This window comes from Papaver somniferum, chromosome 1 (genome assembly GCF_003573695.1).
Source record: "Papaver somniferum cultivar HN1 chromosome 1, ASM357369v1, whole genome shotgun sequence".
Lineage (NCBI taxonomy): Eukaryota > Viridiplantae > Streptophyta > Magnoliopsida > Ranunculales > Papaveraceae > Papaver > Papaver somniferum.
The window spans coordinates 79,448,918-79,460,946 of NC_039358.1; the positions used below are offsets into that span (position 1 = coordinate 79,448,918).

General features: G+C 40.2%; 2 protein-coding genes across 2 annotated transcripts; both read left to right on the forward strand.

Moving 5' to 3' along the window:
• The first annotated feature begins 4,052 nt into the window (after positions 1-4,052).
• On the forward strand, positions 4,053-8,572 carry LOC113291613 (mechanosensitive ion channel protein 6-like). The gene is made up of 5 exons (XM_026541130.1): positions 4,053-6,163; positions 6,839-6,962; positions 7,198-7,491; positions 7,594-7,796; positions 7,955-8,572. Exons 1-5 carry the CDS (start codon positions 4,257-4,259, stop codon positions 8,244-8,246), a joined length of 2,820 nt encoding a protein of 939 aa, XP_026396915.1. The 5' UTR covers positions 4,053-4,256; the 3' UTR covers positions 8,247-8,572.
• A 559-nt stretch (positions 8,573-9,131) lies between these two features.
• Positions 9,132-10,390, forward strand: LOC113291620 (glutathione S-transferase F8, chloroplastic-like). Its single transcript, XM_026541134.1, has 3 exons — positions 9,132-9,437; positions 9,523-9,571; positions 9,659-10,390. Exons 1-3 carry the CDS (start codon positions 9,288-9,290, stop codon positions 10,126-10,128), a joined length of 669 nt encoding a protein of 222 aa, XP_026396919.1. The 5' UTR covers positions 9,132-9,287; the 3' UTR covers positions 10,129-10,390.
• Positions 10,391-12,029: the final 1,639 nt, after the last annotated feature.

Sequence of the window (12,029 nt, forward strand, 5' to 3'; positions counted from 1 at the left end):
TCCGCTCGTCACGACGACGATCTTCCCTTCGTCCTCTTTTATCTTCGCTGGGTCGATCGGCAGAACCGCTCCTCTTGGATCCGCTGGTTTGCTCCATGGAATTGGTATGATGAGATCTTTGGGAATGGGCCCTAGGCTTTTACCGCTGGATCTCCTCCAACCTGGCGTGCTTTTCGATGATAAATCGAAGATCCCTTTCGGTTTTGGGAACACTTCCATGAATCTCGACAAACAATGGACTCATCCTATCCAATCCCCACTTATAACAATTTATGACCACTACTGGGTCCACGTTCCCTATTGCTTGACAAATCTTGTGTCATCTGTCAGTATATTCTCTGATGGTTTCTTTTTGTCCGACTGCCAACGAAAAGAGTTTGTCCATTCCCGTGTTGAAAACTTTGTTGTACATGTAGGTCCTCAAAAGTTTCTCTGTGAGCTGGCTGTAGGAGTCGATGGAATTCGGTGGCAGGTTATCAAACCAGTATAACGCTGACCCTTTTAGGCTTGAGGGAAAATATCTGCAGAGGACTTCATCGTCGTTATCCCATCGGGCTAAAATTCGGTTGTAGTATCGGAGATGGCCCGCGGGGTCGCTGGATCCATCGTAACATTCGAACACTAGGAGAGGGCATTTCTAAGGGATGAGAGCTTTGGCCAAGTGTGCCGTCAACGGAGTGGTATTGGCTTATTTCATCACTTCTTCTAGTCTTCCTCCCCCTTAATTTGCTTTCAGCTGCTTGATTTCAGCTATCATCTCAGCACGAAGGTCTTCCATTGCACACTGATGATCTTCTTGGATTTTGGATCGCCTCGATCCTCGGTTCTCACTGTCAAAGTAGTCTGAGTCCTCGGGATAGTAATCTGGGTCGGATGGTCCGTTTCCTCTGGCTGTCCTTCGGTTCAATGGTTCGGGATTGTTGGCGTTCGTTAGGATGATCCTTCGATCATGATTTGGCTCAGGTGCTTTAGAATTGGCTTCGTCATGATGGTGGGCCGCTTCTAAACTCTGGGAAATATTGTCCTTGAGCTCTTGGTTTTCTCGAGCCAGCAACGCTACTGCATCCGCATATACCTTTTGGTTCTTCTTCAATTCCTCGAGTTCTGCCACCAGCTGGGGGGAATGATTCGATCCTTGGCTCGGAGTCCCGATCTGCCTTTGTCTTCCAATGGCCATAGTATGTTCTTCATCAAACGTTTGGATTAAAAGATTAGGCGGATCGGCGGTCGTCACTGGGGGTTCGACATGAGGGATCGCTGGTTTGTTTGCTGTCAGCAAGGGCTGGGTGATTGGTAGGGTTTGGTTCAGCTCATTTGTAGGTGGCATTCCGAAGGCTGGTTATTGCATTGTTGACTCCACAAATCCTTCATGCCGTTCGTGGGCACGAGAAGCCGCTGCTTTCTTTGTTGCATCCGCCTTGGCCGCTAGAGCTTTGACCACTGCCGCTGCTACCGCATTGGTGTCTATTGGTGAGATGATTTCCGCTGTGTCTGGCTTCTGGTTTGGAGCCTTCGTCTTTTCACTTTTTTGCTTACTGCGTGTCATAACTGGTGTCATTCTTGGTGTTTCCTTTGACGATGCTTTGGTTTTTCCCACATCCTATGTCTTCTCCATCTCTGGTACTCTGCAAAAAATGAAACATCGTCGAAGAAACAGACCCCACATTGATTTTGTTAGCAGAATTCATTTTGAGTAGATAAAAAAAAACCTTAACTCATATTTTAAGATTTGCTAGAAAATCGTGGCTCGGAAAATCCTTTTTATTACAACGTAGATCCAATCATTGTAAACATAGATCGACTCACGGAGTTTTAAAATATACAACTTATAGTTATGTCTTATTTAAATAAACCCAGATCCGTTCCGAGGGATATCTTTGAAGCAAGGGAGGGTAGCGAAAACTTAAATAAAATGACTCTAGGGGTATTCTCCCGAAGATTTGTTTTTTTTAAAAAGAAATTGTTAAATGACTAACCGAGGCTTACAACCGTTAGGAAAAATACAGATCTAAGGAAATTCTTTCGAAGCGAGCATTAGATCTGTAGTTTTTTGCAAATAGGAAAATATGGGTAGACAAGCGTTTTAACAATAAAAACTGTTGTTTAGAAGAAAACGTAAGGAAGAATTACGGTAACCTTCCCAGAACACTATTTCACGTGGAATAGCGTTGGGAGCCCAAAAAAGGATGAAATCACAGGGAAAGATAAATCTTTTACCGGGACATGGTCCCTGTTTCTAGCGCCAGATTGTGAACACAGAAATAACGAGGGTATCCAAGTGTTCACAAACAATGTTCGCATTTACTCATGCACGTATAAAGGAGAGTAAATCATAAGTAAGACTACAATGAAACGATGACTCATCGACTCAGAGCCTTCGGGCTCGTCCTTGTCTAGTCATGGGGGAGTAATTTAGTTATCCATACGTTCGAGAAGTAATAATAAATCAAAGCATAATAATAAAGACAGAAGATAAAGTGCTGAATGTAAATGAGACAATGATTTACGTGGTTCAGCACTAAGGCCTACGTCCACGGGGGTTTGTGTTTCACTATGTATTCAGTAGTTACAAAGATAGTCAAATGACTTTGTGTGAATAACGAAGCTATGGGGAGAAAGGGAACTCATACTTACTCTTCCTATTTCTCTCTCCTAATATCTTCTCTATCTCACTAAAAACTGGTCGACCCCTTCTCTCTCAGTGGAGAGGGGTATTTATAGGGATAAAACATGAGGTCCACTATCAGGGACAGTTGCAACCTTATCTTCTTGTTGTTTGTGCTGATCCCGCTGGTATCTTCGTTCTTAACCGATGCCTCCAGCGGTCACATATGGTAAAAATGGGTCACCTCTTTCTCCTCCATAGGTTCGTTGACACGTACCCTTTGTTTAGAGTGTTTAATGCGGGTGGTTGGGCTGCCTGCACACGCCAGACAGGTGTCTGCGGCTCCCATCACATCTTTGTCAGTAACTGCAATCTTCACCGTTGATCTTGGGTCCTCCTCGAGATAGAGTAAAGTAGATCCTAGGGTGTTCTTCAGTACTTCTCAGTGGCTCGATACTTCAGTGCCCCTGGGTTCTTAACCGTCAGATCCGCTTGATGATGAATCATGAGCAGATGACAAATGTCCCTTGAGTGTAAAGACGTGGCATCGTATCTTGATGTCTGAGGTTGTGCGTCCTTCACGTGTAATTCCTCTGACACGTGGGGAATGATGTGTATACAAGCATCTTACCGTAAGACGCTAGTGGGTGGCTGATGTTCAACCACCAGCATCATAGGCACAACGGCGCGACATGCCCAAGCGCCGCGCTTCTTCTTGGATGGTCGGGTACATTTTACCAAGTAGAAACACCACCCTGCCCATCCACTTATCTCACCTGAAGTCATACTACATTGACCACAATCTTTGATTTTTTTTCTTTTTCTTTTTTGTGTTCTCTCAAGCCTCAATGGTAACAAATCAAGGAACCGGCACCGAGGCAGTCATACACTAATATTGATTGCCGTGGCCCACGAAAAAGAACCATCCGTACACGCAAATCAAGCTTTGGGTAACTCCGCGTTTACCACTGTCCAGCTAGACACACACAACTCCAGGGACTTCTTTCTTTTTCATCGCCGCACACACACACCAATTACAAATCAAACACATCCTCCTCCTCACTGTTCATCAAAACCGTTAAACACTATTCATCCCAACCGCCGATCTTGCTTACACCTTTTTAGAATGTGAAATTCCAACTTTTTGTTTTCAAAACCTGAAATCAAGTCACTTGCTCCTTACCATTTTTCCTTCTTTTTGCATCTTCTTGCCTACATTTGTACTTCCAAATATAAAATCTCTCGTTTTGACAAACAAACAAACATAATTAGCTTGTTCTAGAAGCAAATGGGCAGACAAAACCGTAATTTAAAAAACAAACCCTAACCCTTCTGGTAAATTCCCCGATTTGCTAATCTCGAGAAACACAGGCCACGTAATTATAATTATAGTATTAATTATGTTTTTTTTTTTACCAAATTTCTTACAAGGTCTATAAGAAGAAGACACTTGTTGATGGTCGCCATTATTTCACTCTGCAAAGAGTTTTAAGGTTTATTTTAATGGCGGAATAAACAATCTTAGACACGCGTCTTAGAAATTCTGTACTTTTATACCAGAGACTCTAGAAAGTATTAGAATATACAGAGTCTGAGAATTTTTCACCTAACAAATAGTCTCTATAAAACCAGTTCTCTGTTGGATTCATCAATGGAGTCACTAAAACAGTCATTAAAATCTCTGGGCAGTGTTGGTAAAAACAAGCATCCTTCTTCTTCTCCTCACGAGAAACTACCCATATTACTTCAGCAAGATAACATTGGTTCAATGGACAGAAAAGAAGTCATGGTAAAAATCGATGATAGTGATGATGAAAGTAGTCACAATGGAAATAGAATTTGGAGAAGATCAAGTTATGATTTCCGGAATGATAGTAGTAACAATAATGGCAGTGGTGGTTGTAATGAAGCTCCAAGTTCATCAGCCATTGATGAATTCAATTTCATACAAGCACAGCAGCAGCAACTACAGTCAGACAGATTGAGAGATGATCCACCATTAAAACTGATTAATCAGTTTTTAGATAAACAGCAAGCTTCTGGTGAAATTTCACTAGATATGGATTTAGAGATGGATGAACTTGTCAATGACCATAAAAACAATACCAGTTTACCAATTATTGAAGAAAATCCATATGAACCACCACCAAAAACTCCATTCCCACCAGCTTCTTCTACAAATAATTCTCCTACACTAAACCAAACATCTCCACAAGCCATTCCTAAACCTGTTCATCAGCCAATTAGGAGAAGAAGTAAAGGTGATGAAAATCAGAATCGCGAGTCTCCACATTTTGATACTGATGAAGTGGTAAGATGTTCTTCAAATGATGCCTTGAAGAGGAACTCAAATTCTTCCATTCAGAGGAATTCAAATTCTTCCTTCAAGAGGACCTCAAGTTTTTTGAGGACTAAAACTATGAAATCAAGACTACTGGATCCACCACCAGATATCATGAAGTCGGGAAGAGTACCAGGAAAATCAGGGCAATTAAGATCTGGGTTTATAGGTAAATCATCAAGATTAATGGAAGATGATGATGAAGATCCTTTTGCTGAAGAGGATATACCAGATAAGTATAAGAAATCAAAGTTTTTTAGTCCATTAGTTATTCTTCAATGGTTTAGTCTTATATTAATTTTGGGTTCACTTGTTTGTTCACTCACTATTCATGATCTTAGAAAGAGGACAGTATGGGCACTTCCTTTATGGAAATGGGAGATATTAATACTTGTTTTGATTTGTGGGAGATTAGTTTCTGGTTGGGGAATTAGAATAGTTGTTTTCTTTATTGAGAGAAATTTTATTTTGAGGAAAAGGGTTTTGTATTTTGTTTATGGGTTGCGAAAGGCTGTGCAAAATTGTTTATGGTTAGGTCTGGTTTTATTAGCTTGGCATTACTTGTTTGATGCAAAAGTTGCCAGAGAAGTCAAGGATAGAACTATACCGGTTTTCGTTACCAAGTTTTTGATCCTTTTGTTAGTGGGTACATTGTTATGGCTTGTGAAGACTCTTCTGGTTAAGGTTTTGGCTTCATCTTTTCATGTAAGCACTTACTTTGATCGGATTCAAGAGTCACTGTTTACTCAGTATGTGATTGAAACATTATCCGGTCCGGCGATGATTGAGATTCAGAGGAACCAGGAAGAAGAGGAACAACTAATGGCTGAAGTGCAGAATCTTCAGAATGCAGGGGCTACTATGCCAGCTGATCTTAAGGAAACAGCTTTGCCACCAATGAAGAGTCCAAAGGTTAAAAGTGGAGGAATTCAAAATAGTCCAAAGGTTAAAAGTGGTAGAGCTTCAGGAAATGCTCCATGTAAGAAAGAGGAGGGTATTAGCATTGATGAATTGCACAGATTGAACCAGAAAAATATTTCTGCTTGGAAAATGAAGAGGTTGATGAATATAATTCGTCATGGTGTGATCACTACACTTGATGAGCAGATACAGGACTCGTGTAATGAAGAGGAGTCAGCAACGACAATCAGAAGCGAATTCGAAGCGAAGTGTGCAGCAAGGAAGATATTCAACAATGTGGCTAAGCCCTATTCCAAGTGAGTCCTCTACTTTTCTTTTTTCATTTCTCAAATGATTTCTTCACTGTGTTATGAGTTTGTATCAATTCATTTCATGGATTAGGGATATTTATATATCACGGTAATTTGCATTCACCTCTTTGTTGTGCATCAGGAAAAACATGACGTGACCAAATTTTATGGCTGATTGCTCTACCCGGGCTAATTCTGTTACTTGCGTAGTAATAGTAGGAAATTACCAAAATTTAGTGAAAGAATAAAACTCAACATTACCGTTCCTTTTAAGTTAATGGTTCATGAACAATAGAGAAAGAGAATTTCAAAGTCAATCTACTATACATGGTGCACTGACTTATTGAACATTGACCCATGTACGACTCATGGTGAAATTCAAGAGTTGCTAGTGCCTAGTGGGTTTCTGTCCTGCGTGAAGATACCATTTGGATTCAGTCTTGGGCTAAGCATAGTGGAGCACACTTTTAGATAAAAATTGTGTTGAACCATGAGGCTCATGCATGAGTCAAAGATGAAATTTCATGCTTACATTATGTTTTGACCCTTTTGGCTAATGGTTTGATTACTAAGTGAAGTTGCATTTGTTAATCGTGTAATGAGTTTTCCCACAATGTAGGACTTGTTCCATAAAGTCTTCATTTTTATTGATTTATTTGTATCATCTTTTTTTTCTAATAGGTTTATCCACCTCGAGGATATAATGCGCTTCATGAAAGAAGAGGAAGCCGAGAAGACTATGAATCAATTTGAAGGAGCAATTGAAACCAACAGAGTCAGCAAGAAATCTCTGAAAAACTGGGTGGTAACATTCTTTTCTCTTTAGCTTTTTGTTACTTTGTGGATGTTTACGAAGACCTCCTCAAAGCATATTGTATTTTTAGGGAAAAGTACCCACAACTTTCATGGCTCATGTGATATCTTAATCCTTTATCTAAAAGATTATTTTTTCAGTGACATGTTTCACAAAAAACAGAAGGCCCCCAGACCTTTTAACTTGTCCACTACAATTATGAAGTGACAAACCTCTTGTTTTTCAGGTTAACGCTTTCAGAGAGAGAAGAGCCCTTGCTTTGACTCTAGATGATACAAAAACGGCCGTAAACCAACTCCACAACATGGTGAATGTTGTCGTGGGCGTCCTTATAGTGATCATTGGGCTTCTCATACTTGAGATAGCAACCACTAAGTTTCTGGTCCTTATCAGTTCTCAGCTTCTGTTGGTGGCTTTCATGTTTGGCAACACCTGCAAGATGGTATTTGAAGCTATCATCTTCTTATTTGTGATGCACCCTTTTGATGTCGGTGATAGGTGTGAAATTGAAACAGTTCAGGTACACAAAAGTTCTAGTTTTGAATAAGTTCTAGTTGTGTAGACTGTTAGTTTATAATTTAGTATATCTATGGAGTCCTTTTCTTACTGATACATGTTTCAGATGGTTGTGGAAGAGATGAACATCCTTACTACCGTGTTTCTAAGATTTGACAACCAAAAGATTATATACCCAAACAGTGTTCTTGCCACCAAGCCGATCAGCAATTTATACCGAAGTCCAGATATGGGAGATGCAATTGACTTCTGTATCCACGTCTCAACTCCAGTGGAAAAGATCTCTACCATGAAACGTCAACTAACAGCGTATGTTTTAGAATCTCACTTTCATCTGTTTTTATGTATTTTCCTCTTTTCAAACTTGAAGCTTATCAACATGTCTTTGCATGTCAAAAAGATTCTCTCTCTGTGATATCACTTGTTTTTAAGGAGATCTGTGATTAACTTTATACTGCATCTCACAGGTTTATCGAAGGCAAAAGAGAACATTGGTACCCTTCACCAATGATTGTAGTGAGAGATGTGGACGATTTGAACAGGCTGAAAATCTCAGTGTGGTTGACACACCGAATGAACCATCAAGACATGGGGGAGAGGTGGGTGAGAAGGGCTCTGGTAGTAGAAGAGATGGTTAAAGTCCTCAGGGAACTAGACATTGAGTACCGTATGCTGCCTCTTGACGTTAATGTCAGAAACATGCCTGGTTTTTCCTCGCAACGTCTTCCGTCGACTTGGAATACTTGCAACAATTACTGATCATATACTGCCAAATACAACTTCCCAAGGTCGGTCTAAGACGTTCTCCAAAGCATTGTTTCGGAGCATTATCTTATTTGTCCGTGTATATAAAATCAGTTGGCATTTTAATCATTTAAAAATCTTAGATTTACAGCGAGTTAGCACCAGGATGGTACGACATGACATAATTTTGTAAATGAAAAGGTTCTTGAGTATCACATTATGTAATAGAACTACTGAGCTATAGTTCTCATCATCCGGCTAAAGTTCTCTGTTTGCAGTGAATATTTCATTTGTTTGCATAAGCTTTTGAGATGCATTAGTCCAAAACTAATGGAGGTCAAGTTCCTAGTGTCATCTTAATGGGCATCACTGGTCTCTGAGCAGAATTCTTGTTTGCGGACCGTGATCAGACTCGCAACATAATCTACTATTGTGAACTGTCTCGTATTTTCACTTAGATGGTGCTACAGGCAAGGAGGCTTGGTAAAATTTGCTAGTTCTTGGTCCGGATTAAGTTCCTAGTTAACTTTTTTTTAACAATTACGGATTGGGTCTGTCCATTCATCTGGCGGACAAATTTGTATGTCTATCTGCATGCTTTATGTGGCACCAACGTCACTGATCTAAACTGCTAGAAAACAGAGTCATTTTCTTTAAACAATGACAATAAGTTGCATAGCGTGGGTTTCAGAATCCACGGGTCCTCCTCAATTGGTCCCCTTAGAACTCATCGTTTTCTCTTTGTGGAATCTATTTTAAGAAATTTTGGTGTCTTTCGGAATGGACACATCACTTAATGAGACCAATCTATGAAATGGCACCTAAAATGTGCCTTAAACCCATCCAAACCAAGTATTGAACGTGGCCACATCTGTTCCACAAGAACCCCAATTTGTTTCCCAACGGTCTTACCGACACATCCACGATAAAGAACAGAGTAGATAAGTGTGGGTTTCACTCTGGATCTCCTTTATTTGCTTTAAGGAATTTTATCGTCTGAGCTCAATCAAGAGCAAAAACACACACATTTGAGCTCAAATCGATTTAGAATTTCTAATGGCGGCGGTGAAGGTTTACGGGCCACCCATGTCGACCGCAGTGGCGAGGGTCTTAGCTTGTTTGCTGGAGAAAGAAGTGAAATTTCAGCTCATCAATGTCGATATGGCTAAGGGTAAACACAAATCTCCAGAGTATCTCAAAATCCAGGTAACACTCACCTCAAAACTCTAACTGCGTTTGTTAATAAGACCATTCAAGATCCATCTGTAACTCGCCGTATTCATTTTAACAGCCGTTCGGCCAAGTCCCAGCTTTCGAAGACGAGGACATCACCCTATTTGGTATGAATTAACAACATTGAACGTTACCCATGTTTTTTCTGTAAAGCTAAATAGCTTAATTTGAGTATTTTTTTGTGGTCTATACAGAATCAAGATCTATATGTAGATATGTGTGTGATAAGTACGCTGCACAAGGGAACAAGGGTTTATACGGGATGAACTCCTTGGTGAAAGCTTCAATAGATCAGTGGATAGAAGCTGAAGGACAGAGTTTCAATCCGCCTAGCTCAGCGTTAGTTTTTCAACTTGCATTTGCACCTCGAATGAAGCTCAAACAAGACCCTGAACTAATCAAACAAAGTGAAGAGAAGCTCAAGAAAGTACTCGACATTTACGAGAAACGACTTGGGGAGAGTCAGTTTTTGGCTGGTGATGAGTTTACGCTAGCTGACCTTTCTCACCTCCCCAACACTCAGTACATTTTGAACAAAACCGATCGGGGAGAATTGTTTACTTCCAGGAAGAATGTGGCGAGGTGGTGGAATGAGATATCTAGTAGGGAGTCATGGAAGAAGGTGGTGGAAATGCAGAGTGCACCTCCTGCGCCGAAGTCATGAACTCATAAAATCAGCCAAATTGTCCCCGCCTTTGTTGTGTTTGACATTAATAATTCCATAAAATTGCATAATGTAAAATTCCCTTGTTTACTTGGGTGCATTAGTTAAGAGAGCTGGAATGAATTTTAATTTCAAGTTTGATAATGTATGCATACATGTCATCAACCTTCTCCTAACGATTTGATTGAAACAAAGCTGTTGATGTGAGGAATCACTTGATAATATTTGAAATCCAAGGGATCACCATCCATTAGTTTGATTATATCAGAATAAAGAGAGAGCTATCCTGAATTCCTTTCTCCAACTCCGAGACCCTTCTATTTGGGAGCTATTGTTGTTGTTGTCGTCGTCCGTTTTCTTCAATGTCCATATGTCTACATATTCACCTCTCTTTTGATGAACAACAGATAAACACCCGCCCAACACCCGAAGTTTATAGCAATGAGGCTTATCTATATGGAAACATGGTGGTGGTGATATGATACGGAACTCCTCCTTTGCCAAATCCAACGCCACAATACTCAGTTTTTCATCGTCGTCCTCCTCGATATTCAGCCAATAAAGAGCCCCATTTGCATAGACACCCGGTGACGCAGTCAAGTCAGAAAACACTAAACAATCTATTGATTCGACATCTCCGAATCCTTTCCACGTTTTCCACCCGTTGGCACTACCAAGAGTATATACCTCGACATTTAAGGGCATCCAGTCCCTAGACCTGTCCGTGCATTTGTAGTAGCAAATTCTAACAACCTTGTATTCATTAGTTAAAGGAACGTAACCAAATCCAGATGCAATATTAACACTCGTTTGGTTGTCGTTTTCGTATTTAGGGATGTACCTTGGAAGATTCAACACTTCTCCTGTGATGGGATTACATACGCAAACAGGATCCCCGCTAACACGTAACGTAGAAAAATAAGATGTCGAGAAACAAATCAGACCGTTGCATGAGCCAACCACTGAATAATTCGAAGTGGGTGTAAAAAGGTGGTTGTCGTTCGTATTTGTTTTAATTTTCTTACAAGTGAACTGCTGATTCTCATCGGAGTAATTACCATAATAGAATGATTGGTCTTGACCTTTAACATCCAAACCCAGAATAAGGAAACTAACCTTAGATGTAGTATTGGCATCTTTACTGCTACTAGAACAAGAAGAAGAACCCCCTTATGGTAGTATGAGTGATCATTTTCTTCGTCTTCAAATCCTCCGTTTCAACGTAGGTGAGCATCAATAAAGTGCTTATCAAGGAAGAGACCTCGCCAGGTCTTGCATACTGCTTTGGAAGGTATGAGAGTTTCAGCCGGTAACCTTGAAAAGATATCTACTTGGATTTCTCTAGGCAGAAGTTTGTCCATTGCGAAATTCACAAGCCTATCAATATGCTTACTTGGTTCCACCCTCTCTTATGGCCATCATCAACTTATAAATACGTCAAATTTCGTTTGGGCTTTTGTTTATGTTCCTTGGCCTTCTACTCCGGTCCTTCACTTCCATACTGTTTTCGAATTCAATTGGGATTTATCTAAAAATATAACATACCCTCCGGTATAAAATTCTAGATTTCAGTAAAACACAGGCGCGCTTTAGGGAGATAGATATACATACACCTTGTTTTATTTACTCACATACACCTGAGTCGTCTAGATCCGACTGAAATCACCTCATCTGAATATGACTCAATATGTTTATTTTTGAGTTAGCCCTGAGTCGTCTGACTTGAAATATGTCATTCATTGGCTTGACCCCATGAGTCAGTAGTGTAGAACGTGTAGGATGAAAGCAAAACGGAGTTTGCAAAGATGCGAAAAGAGTTTAGGTACGGAAATCAGAATATAAACGTGAACAGAAAGTTAAGAGAATTGGTTTTGATAAACTGATAATATTTATATGAATCA

What these genes read in the sequence shown, in the direction of transcription:
- LOC113291613 (XM_026541130.1), top strand. Translation starts at nt 4,257, where the DNA reads ATGGAGTCACTAAAACAGTCATTAAAATCTCTGGGCAGTGTTGGTAAA. An exon ending in AATCTCTGAAAAACTGGGTG is followed by an intron (nt 6,963 to 7,197) that starts GTAACATTCTTT and finishes CTTGTTTTTCAG; the next exon opens with GTTAACGCTTTCAGAGAGAG. An exon ending in GTGAAATTGAAACAGTTCAG is followed by an intron (nt 7,492 to 7,593) that starts GTACACAAAAGT and finishes TACATGTTTCAG; the next exon opens with ATGGTTGTGGAAGAGATGAA.
- LOC113291620 (XM_026541134.1), top strand. Translation starts at nt 9,288, where the DNA reads ATGGCGGCGGTGAAGGTTTACGGGCCACCCATGTCGACCGCAGTGGCG. An exon ending in CAGAGTATCTCAAAATCCAG is followed by an intron (nt 9,438 to 9,522) that starts GTAACACTCACC and finishes TCATTTTAACAG; the next exon opens with CCGTTCGGCCAAGTCCCAGC. An exon ending in CGAGGACATCACCCTATTTG is followed by an intron (nt 9,572 to 9,658) that starts GTATGAATTAAC and finishes TGGTCTATACAG; the next exon opens with AATCAAGATCTATATGTAGA.